At 39.7% G+C, this 14,824-nt stretch overlaps 1 protein-coding gene across 4 annotated transcripts in view; it reads left to right on the top strand.

Moving 5' to 3' along the window:
• The first annotated feature begins 10,107 nt into the window (after positions 1 to 10,107).
• The window catches only part of syt1a (synaptotagmin Ia), a 153,712-nt gene continuing 148,995 nt past the window's right edge, over positions 10,108 to 14,824 (top strand). The window contains exon 1 of one of the 4 annotated variants that reach the window (XM_067490428.1): positions 10,108 to 10,228. Coding sequence is in view for 2 of the 4 variants with exons in the window: in XM_067490426.1 (XP_067346527.1) it covers positions 10,174 to 10,228 (55 nt within the window). In the remaining 2 variants the exon portion in view is untranslated. The remainder of the gene's footprint in view (positions 10,229 to 14,824) is intronic. The other 3 variants (XM_067490427.1, XM_067490426.1, XM_067490424.1) reach the window with 3 other exon arrangements.

Here is a 14,824-nt window from a genome sequence, read left to right as displayed (position 1 = left end):
GCCTTCTAACTCCAACTGCTTCATGCTGTGGCAGTGATTGGTGAGTTATGGTTCAGGAGAAGTCAGGCATGGCTGCTTGAAGCTACATATGAGAATCTAAGTTTTGGGGTGCATTTAAAGTACTGCAACCTGCATCAAACTGCATATGGAAATGAGTGTGTAAGGTTAAAAGTTGAGAGATTTTTGTAAAACTGCTCATGACATTAGATGTTTAGCAGCACCTGCAGTTTCTGGACTGGTTGAGTAAACTGACATTTATTATTAGGCTTAGGATAATGAAGGCCACAGATGTCCTGGATAACCTACCTGAGTGCTTCAGTGTGTGCTTTGCAGATGAGTCTTGTTTATCTCTTCTAAATTCAAATGTTCTTTTTGTATTACTGTAATTTTAAAAATAAGGGTTGAAGGGCTATCTGCTGTAAAATGGGTTGATGCCTGTTATTTCAACAGTAAATGACAACCTGAGCTGTGGCTGTTGTTTTCCTAAAAGCCAACAGACATAATGTCAGCAATACAAATGCTCTGGTAATGTGCCTTCTAATCTAAAGCATAGGAAAAAAAATATTTTTAGTGAACAATATAATGGTTTATGTAGTGACTGTGTGTTTGAACGACTTGAGATTTATGAGACTATACCCTGTAAGTGAGAAGACTTGAATCTCAGAACACCACCATCTTCTAGCTTCTGTATCTGGTCAACTTTTTCTACTAGCCTCAAACTGTAAACCCATGGTTGAACCAGACAGCCAGTCACAGCTAAATTGTCAGGATGCCCACTGAAGTTGCACAGCCCATTTTTGTCAAAAAGCAAACAATTTCTGCTGAAATATCAGAGAAAGTCAGGGACCCTTTTAAGGCTTTCAGAGATGGTCTTGTGGATGAAATAATGTCACAGATTCAGTAAAACCTCAGAGGATATAGCTAAAGTTTTATTTTTTGAACCCCAGTGACAATAACAGAAGATTTCCAAAGCTATCATGTGTTGATGGTCAGCTAACTTTTTACATCAATAAATGCCGTGGTCAGCCCAGCCAGTCAGCGTATGCCCCTTACGTAGTGCAGCCAATAGCACAAACAATCTGTGAACCTTAATGTCATGACACTTGACTTCCCATTTTCTTTGCACCTGCTGTTGTGACACTCTACCAAACAGTTAGAGCAAAGAAAGTTTTCAATTACAGGCTTGCAGCAGAATGATGGCTCGTCTCTTCATCTAACTTTTGTTTGCAGGCGCATCTGCTTTTTCCCCTTCTGCTCTCTAAAACACTCTAAGCCAAACTATTGTCTTTGAGGTGGACAAGCAAGTATGTTGACTGTGACACAACTGAAATAGTACAAATAGTACATAAATAAGTACATTTAACATTTTCTAATGATAGAAGTTTTATTGTGTTATGCACTTAGCTAAATTATAGATAATACCTACCCCAGGAAAATTATAGGGTGTCAGTTTCTCCTGTCGTCTCTTTTTAACAATCCTGTGATTAATTGTTCTGGCCCTGGGATCAGAACTGATCCCCACAGGTGTGGATGAATTTGCTTGCAGCAGAGCCTTTTTTTCTTTATGAGAACTTTGTTGTTTTGCACTGGCTTGTGTAGAATACAGGTGGTAATCAGTCACATTAATTGCAGAGTGATACTTCATAATTATGCTACCTCCTTTGGACTTGGTTTTGCTCAAAATGTGCAACAAATAGCATTCCTTTGTTATGTTAATAGCTGCTTAACTTCCTGAATAAATTAAATGAACAAGAAGCATCAGCAGTACTAGTGGGAGTAATTGCCAGTATTTCATTTTGAGTGTGCCCCTCACCTGTTTGTCTGTGGCTTTTGCATACATTCAATAGTTAACCGGCACAATGCATACATTAATTATTCAGATACTTTCAAGTGATCTATGTTCACGCAGCATACAATCTGTTCTTTTTCATAATTTATTTAAATGGAATGGTTCTTAACCAGAATATTTCCTCTATGCTTTGAGAATCAGTAATTGCATTAACCTTTTTTTGTCATTGTTTCTGAATTACTCAATCAAGCCTGTGGGTTGTTCCCACAGTATAAACTCACATTTTTTTATGGCAAATCGTTTATTAAATTTAATCCCTGTAAAGTTTTTATGCAGTTGTTTGAGTTATATAATGATACATGATGTTTGCATCTGAAACCTGTCTAGATGTTAAACACCTGTTGTTGTTGTTGTTGTTGTTGACACCTGTTAGATAAATTAAGAAGAGTGAGTGTGTTTGTTTGTCAATTCAGAGGCTAAAATGCTTTGCCTCTGAATTCATCAAGTGTAAGAAAATGCTAAAGGTGATGTTACATAGTAATTCTTAAGATCCACAGTATGGAAGTCATTTGTTCTAGGCTCGGAGCTGTGGATGTGAAACGTGTTGCACCAGTAGCCTACTGCAGCAAGACTCCACCTACACTGACATCACGTAACGGCCTGACTAAAAATAACCTGCTCTCTCAAAGACATGATGAGGATGATACCTGTACTAAGAATAGGCTTAATGGAGGGAAATTACATGATAATATGTTATGAGGGAATCAGTGACTGCAGTGGTAGCAAGAAAGGATTGAATTATTTGGCCTTGAACCAGAATGATATCAGCAAAGTCTCTGACAGCCATTGCTTGGTAACTGTCATGTATACACTGAGCTGTATTTGCTCCCACCTTCTTACTTTGCTGCTATTTGACCCAAGGAGTGATTTGTAATAAATGAATCCTGATATAAAGTAACCACAGAGGGCTGGTAAAGAAAGGTGGCTTTTGGCATTGTTGGTGGTAAACTTCTGCAAGACTTAACCAATGGTCATGGAATCTGGAAGAATGCAGTCAAGATTCTGTAGTTCTAACAGAGAGAATGGACTTTACACTGATCTGAGAAAATAAATTACCTGAACTGTAGGTGGGGGAGACTAAATACTGTAGGAGGAGGCACATTCTTGGATATGTGGGGTGGGACCTCGACCTGGAGGTAAAGAGCTGTCTTTTACTTTGTAGCCTCGTGTTGAAGCAACCGTACTCAGCCAACCTATACACCGATCAGGCATAACAATATGGCCACCTGTGCAATTTATTGCAATCCAATGCAGTGGCTCTGACATGAATTCTACAGTCTTATTCTTCAACTGTGTGCCTGCAGTACTTACTCAAATGTAAGTACTTGTACTCGGTTAGGAACTGGTGGTTTCAGGACATCCCTAATAATGATTGTAAAAAAGGAATGAGGATTTACCCACTTCACAAATGTTTTTCTCACCTTAGCATTATAAAACTTCAGAATTAGAATGATACTTGATGTAAATTTATTACTTGCTGTAAAATATTAGCCGTTTTTCACATCAGTCAGCATCGGTGGATGTCTGCATCCATGCAACTGATTAAAGAAATATCTGCAGACACATCTGCAGCTTACACTGACAGTTTTACTCGCATATGCAGCTGAACATTAAAGCGTGCTGATGTGTAAAATTGTTTGACTGCATCAGTGTTAGTGAGAGTGATTAACGGACCTGAAAACATAGTTGCATTTATGCTGCTGTCCCTGTTCTGTGTCCAGTCTGTGTGACCGAGGTGGAGCTGAGCTTCTCCTCATGCACAAGTTGGAGCGGAGGACAGAGGGAGCCCAGAGTTGAGAGTTCACTAATGTTAGTTATGACTAACATTACATGGCTGGAGGTGCAGTTGAATTGATTAGTTTATCAGCACACACGATGAACAGTAATATCAACTTTGCTCCTGAACTCTCATCCAGCAGATTTTTGGCTAATTGTTAATTACTGTGAATGAGCTAAAGAAAAAGCTGACTGTGTGCAAGCTGCTGTACGGTAACCATGTAACCCAAGCTCAGACCGAACAAGCTCTGGTTGACTTGTCTGACAGCCGCCTTCCAAACTCACTTCTCCCTCTGCCAAAAGCAGGCTACCTGCTCAGCAGAGAGCCACATGACAGACAGAGGGAAGGGAAGACGATCAGTAATAGAGACAGATTTCTATTTTTTTTTTCCTTTTTTAACCTAACCTAGTGATTAAAGTTATTTTATTGTAGATGTGATGTTTAATTAGTGAAACTATAAGTGAAAGTGTTTTAGAGGAGTTGGTTCAGCTGCTGTATGATCACTGCAGAAGATGCTGCTGTTGAATTGTACTGTGTCATACATATGGTAACTTTCATGAAGAGAGAATTTATTAGATTTAGAGTAGATTAGTTTCAGCTTTGTGTACCCAACTGAGTGTGTGTGTGTGTGTGTGTGTGTGAAGATATAGAAATAAAATACTTCTCAGATATTCTTGTCCCTGCTCTACAAACGATATTTTATGATATTAATTAATTATAACCTGGTTCCAAATTCCTTTAGTTTGCTCAATGCAATCTTTAATGTTTTAATTTTTGAAAAAACAGTCTTTATTTTTATAGATATCGGTTAATATCCTTAGCAGTTGAAAAAACTTGTGGCAAACATACACTGTCTGTTTCCCTTTATGCAGTAACAATAACCATGTAAGATTGCATTTTGAGCTTTATTTGAACTTTATTTTAATTAAAACATGTTTGTGTCATATACACATGCACATTTAATAATTCCATGTTTGGACATAAGTTATACATGTGAAGTCATATATTACCTTTTAGTTGCTATAAATGAAGGTTGATGGTATATGGGCAGCCATCTTGTTTTCTAGAAGACGATGATGTGCACTCAGGCAGACATGCTAATGCCACTTATCAAGTACTTCATGTAAAAATGACTGGTGAGTGTTTTAGCTGTTGTCATGTGATAGCTGGCAGGTTAGGTTGATGCACTGATCCACCATGTACTTTGATGTCCAATGAGGATTAGGGTTACTGTGATGAAGGACAAAGTAAAGATCTGTCCTGATGGCAGTTTACATCTACCTGATTTGCACATTTGCATAGATTGATAACATATTGTAGGATTAGATTCGTTTAAAATGGGTAGATTTTTAGATCACCCCCGGACATTTATCTTTAGAGTTCCTTGATGACGGAAGCACTCAGAACTGCATGTCATAAAATCCAACCTCCTCTCACCATAGCTGCTGCTCTGTGTTAAGTGACAGACTCGATATTATCACAGCTTCCCATTTAGTCAGTGATATGCTTGGTGTGTTCGGAGAATTGCCTCACCATGTCTCATCTTTAAGCTAATCTCCTGAACTCAATTTTACCATAACAATAGAAACCATTAGCAGGCTCAGTGGTGGGAAACCATTACAAGAGTTTTCCACCCTCACGTTTCTTGGATTATTTAAGTGCCTAAATTGCTGTCTTGGTTATGAACTGAAAATATAACTTTGTTTTGATCATGACCTGCCATATTTGGATCTAAGGATTATAGATTAGGTAGCACATCCAGCACAAATTAAGTTGTCATACACAATTCTAGATAAATAGTGACAATTTTGCATCTCTCTCTTGGGACCTTCCGACTCTCTAGCTGTCAAAAGGAAATTTTCCAGTCGTTGTTGGAGGGAAAGACAGAGGTTAGTGACTTGTAAAGGAGTAGATATGCAAGTCAACGGAGCTGCAGTGCACTTAAGCCTCAACGACCTATTATATAACAGTGAGAAGACAGAGGATTCAAGTGGGGAAACTGAAAAACAACATCTGGATGCTTTCAAAAGTGGAGCCTAATTTACTGGGAAATAAGTAACTGATGAACTCTGACCGTAATCACTAACAAGAGAGGAAGTGAATTATGGCCAAGACGGTAAAGAGCACCTCACTCGATATTCTGTTTGCCCTGCATACTTCTGATAATTTACAACAGCTTTACAAAAGGAAAGTCTTGATTTGCTTCTGCAAATGCAAAAGTTTGGCTGTGAGTAATAACTTCACAAAGTAGCAGGTTCCACATCATGGAGTGTTGTGGAGGAACTCTATTGATCTCACTTGATGCTGTTATTAAAAATCAGAGAAGGTGTGATTGAAAACATTACACAATTCAATATTGAATTCGAGGCCAGTGGTCCTTATCTTTTATGTGAATATGTGGCTGGAGGGTTTAAGTGATGGCAGCTAGGTAAAATCAATATAAGTAGATTAGTTCACCCAACAGCATATAAAACATTAGTTAGAGCTGTTTACTCGCATGTCTGGGAGAGTTTTATCTCTTAATTTGAATTTCAACAGGCCTGTTTCCCAGACTGCCTCAATAAGTCCATTGATTTATGTCTAGTTTTAGCCATGTCACTCAATCATAAGGCCCAAATTCAGATTAAATGCTGACTGTAACATGCCACAGAAAATATTATACTTTATATTTTTCATTAGATAGATGCAGTGCACAGAGAAGACAGGAAATTGGAGGGGAGAGGTTGAGTATATGGATGTGGTGTGTGTTGATTATTTATATTGGCACTGATGGGTTATTGACCATTGTATGCAGTACATTGTCTCCACAGTATGACCACATAGTCTAATCTTTGAGATGGACAGTGTCCATTGTGGGGGTAATTTTTACATTTTCTCTAGCTCTGAATGTCACCTTTGTCTTTTCTTTGCAGTATCATCTTCAGATGTGTAATTGTTAGTAGTGCTTGCTCATATCTATGCAGATTTATTTGCCACCCTCATATCCCGTCACCTCCGCTTGTCACCCATCTCATCTGCTCTTTTCCTCTCCTGAGCAACGTCATTGTGGCAATTCTTGACTTGTCATCTGGCCCTTAACTATCAGCCAATGTGACAGCTGCCCACCCTTTACCCATCAGGCTTTTCTCTAAAAACATATGCATACTTTGTAAAGAAAGGTGCAACTTGCAGCTTGATCTACATGCAAAGCCACATGCACTTGTTTATCCTCCCTCAGGTGGTGAGTGTCGGGGAGGAATAGGGGATGAGGTGAATGCAGGGGTGACACAGTAGCACATGAGTGTCGCTCATCCATCAGCCTGTCACAGTCTGTCACCTCGTTTCTTCCAGAGATGCTGCTGATCTGTAAACTAAAGAGAAACACCAGGCTACCTGGGGTGTCATGCATGCAAAACAGTCAGGGCATGGCAACTATTCACACAAGCAGAATGCCGATTTGAGCAAAGCTGGATTTTGATCCACACAGCTAGGTGTGGATGACTAATGGCTCTGAAAGGATGAGCTTCTGACACTTCCAAAAAAGGATGCAACATTGACTGGAGTAAGGAGTTTTTCTGCTTAATATCTTTGTTGTGACTGCTTGTTATACTAAGTAATTAGGATGAGTCAAATATTACTGACACTAGTGAGGTTTTATTAATTAGCACCTATCCTGTAACTGCTATCAGATCTCAGGTGTCTGTGGTGCTGGTGATGGCTACATTTAAACCATTCTGTGTTTGTATCGCTGACTGAGCCAAGTAGTAATAAATAAAATCCTGTATGTTAGAAGATGGGGGAGGGGATGTGGCTGGCCCTTTATTGGTCCTCTAATTATTTTCACCATCACACAATCAATATTTTCAGTTTGGTTTTGTTCTGGGCTTACTACAGGAGATATTCGGACAGAGGACACTGCATGTACAGCAAGGGCTTTGCAGTATTTTTTGCCCTCTTCTTCCCGGGTTATAGTGACACTTTATTACTCCAGGACAAAGAGACCAAGCCAGTCTAGTGGAGCAGGGCCTGCTGCTGGCTTGGTAGGGGCTGCTGGCTGGGTCAAGGCCAGGGCCACAGTCGTGGCCAAGCTATTTCTGAAGAGACCCAGGGATGATGCAGCTGGTGTTTCTGCTGTTTACCAGTGGAGCCCCTCAAGAACCAATAAACTCTTTTACATCAAGAGAAACCTCCATTAAGCCCTAGTCAGGGACAAGGAAGGACAAGAACTCATAACCTTGGCAGCATTTTGTGTCTAGATTAATATGCGGTGGTATTGTTTCTTTAAATAAAAGTAAACAGGAATTTTCAATGTCATGTCACAACAATTAATCAAATTAATCCCTGTGAATTCTACGCATCCTTCCAATTGAAAAGATCATAAAAACATTGTAACATGCATCAGATTTTATTAAAAAAAAGGTCTGAGAGGGACTAAACATTACTCTGTCAATACCACCAACTACAGCAGGTGAAGTAGTTGAAGATTGACTTCAGGAAACCTGGTATTATGGAAAACGCATAAAACTTCTAAATTAAGGTAAAAGCAGAAGTCCACCTGTGCCGTCAAGTAACTAAACCCTTTATTTCTGTATTCTTTAGCCCCTGCCCTCTGTACATAGCTCCTGTAAACAGAGGTTGCTTTTCAGTTTGGTCAGTTTGGATTACAAGGCCTGTAATATTTAAAGCACCATTAGTGCAAATGTTCATCATCATAATAACAAAAATAATGGTTGACCTTTTATCGTGGCCTAGAATGCCTAATTGTTGGGATGCATGTTGTAAGATTTTTATCTTTTATGATGTTACGCACACTATGTCAATTATGAAAAAAATCTACCTGCTTTATAATAATTCTGATGCTGTCCATATGATGGTACATGCATGTGTACATAAAAAAAAAATAATAGGAGAAGCACTGCAGTTTATTTATACCAAAGCTAAGCAGTTTGCCTCCATCTATGTTTAAAAACAAATGACATTGTTAGAAAAGGTAGATGTGATCCTACCATAATGAAATGTGTCGTCTTCCTGTTGGTTGGCATTGAACATGAAGGCCACACCTCCAGCCAATCAGAACACAAGCTCATGAATAATGCACAATTCTTATTATTAATATAATGAAAAGCTTCCAAAAGAGCCTACTGCAGGACAGAGGTGAATCTGGGCTGTTTCGAAAAGATGGATTTGAAACAAATCTGGCAGCTTCAGTGATAGTTGGGTGACACTGGTCCAACCTATCACAGGGGTTCACTCAGGCGGAAGACAGCCTTTCAAACTCAAGCAGGGATAGTGAAATCACCCAGGGATTTATAAAGCTTCTCATTAGCAACGTCAATTAGATTTTTCAACTTTTACATAGTACCAATTCACAACATGGTCATTTCAGGGCACTTTACATAATAAGCTCACCTGTGTTTTTATTGGGAGATCCTAATAGTGAGAACTCTATTCACGCTGCTGCCTGAGTTTCTGGTTAACCTTTGAGTACAGCTGTGCACAGCTTTTATTTATTCCATCTAGGCAGTAGAAAACCTCATCTGCTACCTGAGGTAGTTAAGATGGTGTTTCAGACAGTTTCCATTGTTTTGAATGCACTTGTTACATGATCACTTTGCTGCCATATTTTGCCATAAGTGTTTTATTTTGAATTTGAAACCTATATATTAACAAATTATACTATACATAATAAATAAATAAATACATATTTCAGATCATTTTAAAATGTACTTTCTTAATTGTCTACTGACAATTAAGCCTCTTGTTTGGTTAGGAAGTCAGTTTGACAGCACAATAACTCTAATCAAAGATTGTCCTTGCATGTGTTGACTGGCTCAGCCTTCCTCTTGGGGAATTTTCCCTTCAATAGCAAGTTCCTTTAAGAGCTTTGTGTGTGTGTGTGTGTGTGTGTGTGTGTGTTGCTGGAATCCTAAGGGATGGCAGCTTTTTTCAAGTATCCTTGAAATGTGAGAAACCAACAGGACATGTTAGTTTGTGAAAGGGTCATCTCAGGTCACGGTGTGTTGCCCACCATCCTTGGCATCTCCCCACAACCCAACCAATCACAGGCAAGTATTCAGTGATGCAATGCCCCTCTTACTGGAGGGATTCCTAGGAACTGCTGCGTGATGATGCTGGCTTAAACAGCCCAGAGTGCCTTTTATCTGTCACACCTCCTCCTTTCTTTCTCTTTCCCTTGAGGATTTTCTTCCTGCTTTGCAGGAGGTGCATCTGCCACTTGTGTTTGGATAGAAGTTGATCTAGCACCATCCATCCACATCGTTCCCACTAGACTGCTATATAGATGGCAGACGGTTATAATCCAGCCCTCTATCTCTCCTCCCTCCCTCTTTTCTATAAACCAGGCTCCACCTCTCATTTTCCCTCCCTCTCTCTTTCGTCATACACGCACACACACCTCGTAGAATCTCTCTCTCTCTCTCTCTCTCTCTCTCTCTCTCTCTCTCTCTCTCTCTCTCTCTCTCTCTCTCTCTCTCTCTCTCTCTGTCTCTCTCTGTGTGTGTGTATCTCTTGCTCTCAGCCTCACTAAGACTCCCTGCCTGTACTCCTGATGAGCCCTGTCAGGTTGAGCAGATTTGGAACTGAAGGTGTGCTGTTGTTGCCAGGTAAGAGCGCACATTTCCTCTTTGGGCAACCCCAGAAGTTACAGAGAAATGGCTTTTGGAGGGAATCTTTGTGTTGCGCTGGATGTGTGTTGATGTATCTGTTTCTGGGTGACATAATCAGAATGGGTGGGTGCTTTGAGGGTGCCACAGGGGAAGTACACTTTGCTACAACTCCCAGCCTCTCTTTGTGGAACCATTTTTGGCGCCCTTTCTTTTAACATCTTTCATGGTAATGTGTTCCAAAAGGCTTATTGTGCTTGCTTTAATGCTGGAAACTGCTATGTACAGGGTGGAGCGCAGCTGCCGATAGCAGGTTGGCTGGAACATATAGAGCATGTTTCTGGTTGCGAGGGGAGACCACTGTGTGGATGTGTGGGCGGCTGGAGAGCCGAGGAGAGGGGAATGGAGATGGAAGACGAGCAGCTGCTTTCATCTTATGGAAGCTAATCCCTCTATTTGTTCACCTCTCAATCAGATAAAATGGGCTGGTTGTGGCTCTGGTGCCCTGTTTTTTTTTTTTGTTAGTTTTTTCCTCCCTTTACTATCCCACTTTCCTTCATCCTTTAGTTGTGATGGGTTTATCTTTGGCGCGGAAGAAAAAGGGAAGCTATTGATTTAGAAATTAGCTGTAATGCTGTTTGAAAGAGGGAAAAGACATCCCTCTCTTACTGTGACTTTCTGCTGCCTTTATTCCTGACTGTACCTTGTGCTCTATTATCTACACACAGTGATAATGAATTCCTGCTAATAGTTACAATCTTTTAGGCTTAGGAGTCTATATAGTGACCATTGATCAGCTCTTGAGTTTTCTGTGTTACCCAGTGTCTGCCATGTTGTTGTGATTGGTGGGAACCCCCCTTGCTGTAAAGGAGGCTTATCACCTCCCACAGGGTCTCTGATAGAGCGCTTATTGGCTACTGCACAGTGTACGTTGAATAGATGGCTTTTGACTTTTAGCAAACATGTCAAGCATGTCCATGGTGATTGTAGCATGGCTTTGGTGACAAGCATTGTTAAAATACGAGCGGCCTATCACCTCTTACCTGCTACGTAATTACATAATATCTCAGGAGGCAGTATCAGCCAATGCAGTGGGAGAGAAAGAAAGGCAGAGGAGGGGGCTGTTGTGGTTGCTCAGGTGTTGCAGTTTAGACTGCTGCTTGGGATAAATTAGCCAGGGAGTTCCTGCGTATCAAACAGTAACCCAGAGAGTCAGGCAGCACTCCATGGTTTCCCAAGCCAAGCCTAAATGACCCCTCAGCTCATTTCCCAAGGCAAAGCTTATGTTTACATTCTCTCTGGGAGCTTCTGCAGATGCTCCATTTCATAAGCACTAACTGAATCAGAAAAGCTTAGGGTGTGTATGTACTGATGGATGCAACATGGACTGCTGGTTTGCAGTAGCGTTTTGAAACGCATACAAAGCATTTTACACTACAAATGAATGTAATCATTACCCATGAATTTTTAAAATCGTGTAATATGAATTGGGTGACTATGAAATGTTGGTAGTGTTAATGAATTATTCTTTTTGGCTGTAAAATCTAATCATATCATTTTATTTACTTAATTGACTCCCAAATTAACTTTGTTGCCATTCAGCTGTCGCTAGAAGCGATGCCATGTTTTATCAGGGTTGTTCAAGTCCGACAACACTAATCTTTTGTTTGGGTCGAGTTATCTAGAGTGAACTTTGCAATAAGCCAAAGACCATTATGGTAAAAGGGCAGCTGCCAGGATTGCTCTGCATTTGGCTCAAGATTCCTACTTAATGCTCACTTCCATTAGAAGATGGAGAGAAAGAAGAAAAAATGAAGCGGAGGATAGAAAAGAGAAGTATCAAATAGCAGAATAGTAAAGAAAATGAGGCGAGTGGTTCTGCTTTAGCAATAGAAAATGGAAGATAGAAATAGCATCCCTCTTGTGATTTGACCTTGTGTAGCCATTTGGTAGTGGGCGCCTGTGAGGAGGGAAGAGCACAGATCAGTAACACTGTTGCTGGTGAACACCTCGGGACTTGTTGTCCTGCTTTTCTTGCTCAGAATGTTGTACCTGTCCAAGTATGTCAATTTAATTGTTACCAGATACAGACAATCCATTATATCATCAAAATCATTAATGGCATAGATAAATACAATAAATAATAGTGTGATGGATTATAAAATAACAATAGTTTAAGCAGCTCGGTTATTTTGTTTAGCAATTATTACTAATTACAGTCCAGTCCAGTCACTGTTACTGTGGTGCTGCTACCTTTTAAATACACAGAAACTGTTTTTACACTTGGACCCATCAGTGTATTTAAGGTGATTCAGTGTTTTACTTTTCCTGCACTGAACAGCTCCAAACAAACAACACTTAAATCACTTTCAAAACCAGCATGCTATGAAAAATGTATTCTTCTGAGACTTTCAGATTTTCTTCCTCGTTATTAACTTAGTTTGACTTTTACTTCAAACTCATTATGCAAAGACAACCTCACATTCTGTCAAGATTGTGGTAATATTGCACTAATTGGAGAAGGTTCTTCTCATGCTTGACTCACCAATATCAACATCCTCCTAAAGGCCTAGCACTGATAGTTTAATTAGCTTGGGCTAAGTCTTGATTTGAAACCTGATGTTTGACAGGGTGTAGAAGACTTCAAGACTGCTTGATCTCTGTAGGCCCACTGACATAAGACTCAGATTACATGATTAATCCACACACACTAGTGAACCCACAAATATTAACGCTTATAAACATCAACAAAGAGGTCAGCAAAAACACATACACATTCATATAAAAATACCATTAAAGTTTTATAATATTTAACCTGTGCAGACAAAACTTTGGCAATCATAATTTAAATAATTAGTATATACATTAGCATTAATCTGTTTAGAGCAATCATGGCTAAACAGGTCCGGAGAAAAAGGCTTGGTCCAGAACTGTAACATTTATATAAATAGAACCAACACAAACACTGTAACAATGATCAATTGACTCCTCTGAAGTCACAGAAAAAAGCTAACTCCTTCATTTATTTGACAGTCTAACATGACAAGGTGTAAAGCTGCTGAATTTATCAGAGCATGAGAGGGACCTCTCCTAACAATAGAACAAAGCTTTTAAATGTGGCTTCATTTGTGCAGAAGAGCTGATGCATTGTTGGGTGTGCGACAAGAGGCCGTTCTTCTAGCTGTATGCAACTTCATTTAAATTCCTATTTATCAGCTGTGCAACGGTCAAAACAATTGTCGTCAAGTTGCAGTGAGTCAGAAGAGATCAGTGCCACAGCCTCAACAGTGTCTAGTGAAGCCAGTTAAAAAAAAAAAACAAGTCTGTGTTGGTTACGTCTGCCCCGGTTTGCGTATTCAACCACAATCTGCTTAATTAAATACACAAAGCGAATGACTTCAGAGCAGCTGAAGTGAATTAATGTTATAATGACTTCATTCAGGTTTGTCTTCCCAAGGGGAAATAAAATACAGTCAATTATTTAATGAATATGTTTTTTTATGTATAGTAGAAATGTCTGTCATAAATGTACAATAGATTTTACAGTGTCTTTAAGGCAGTTTAATTTAATTCTACTGTCAAGACTGTCAGGTTTTCATTTACAAACGTGATAATGTCCACATGTGCATGTACTGTATGCCTGTATAGCTGTGGTGGTGGAGGGAAGGTGTTTCATTGTCACAGGTAGGAATGAGAAAATGGTTTTACCGCTAAACTTGCTTCCAGTCTGATAGCTGTAATTTTAAAATCCCCTTTGGGAGGAAATTGCTTTTGCCCTCCTACAATTTTTTAATATCCTGATTCATACTTAGCACTGGTAAAATGCATCATCTGCCCATAGCATTTCTCCTGCTGCTGCTTGAAGGTGCTTTGTGGGGAAGTTATTAGAGATTAATACCACCTGGGTGTATGAGACTGCTGAGGGACGCAAACCTCACCCTGTGTGCTCCATGTCTGTCCTCCCGAGCCCAGAGCCTCCCTTGTACATAGTGGGTGAAACATCCCCTTTGCGCAATGAAAGGGTAGATTAATTATTAGTGAAGGGCACGTGGTATAAAAAAGAGGACTTGGAGGACATTTTCAATGTTTCATGAATGTAATAAGGTACTTCAGAAAAAATGACCATCCTTTTCCTGTTGTGCTTACCTGAAATGTTCATACACATCAAACCAGTTGTAAAGACGAGGGCTTTCCAAAATGGACCTGCTTGACATGCTGATATTAAGGCAGTAGATTAGTGAGTAAGAAATGGGGTAGGAAGTGCCACTTTATCTCCAGGATAATGAGTAATATCCTAACTAGTGGCTTTTCTTGTCTTTTTCTTTGTTTAAAATTATTAGATTAGAGGTACCTCGATATTATTCCTTGTTGATTTAGCCGCTCTCTATTGACAGCAGAAGGATGAGAGTCCATGCTGAATTGAAATTACCAGTGTCCGTTCCTCAATCTCCTGTTTGAGTGAAATGGCTGCCATATTAGTGTGAACTCAAGTAATCTAGGCCATGTATTACTAAGGCAAACCTATCAGTTTCAAAATGATGCATTCATAACTCAAGCATCATGCAGAGCGTTATATGTAGCTGAGCCTTAGATATG

The sequence above is a fragment of the Channa argus genome, chromosome 21 (assembly GCF_033026475.1).
Source record: "Channa argus isolate prfri chromosome 21, Channa argus male v1.0, whole genome shotgun sequence".
NCBI classification, from domain to species: Eukaryota; Metazoa; Chordata; class Actinopteri; order Anabantiformes; family Channidae; genus Channa; species Channa argus.
The sequence above is the reverse complement of the archived record's forward strand: the minus strand, read 5'-3'. Positions and strand labels throughout refer to the sequence as shown.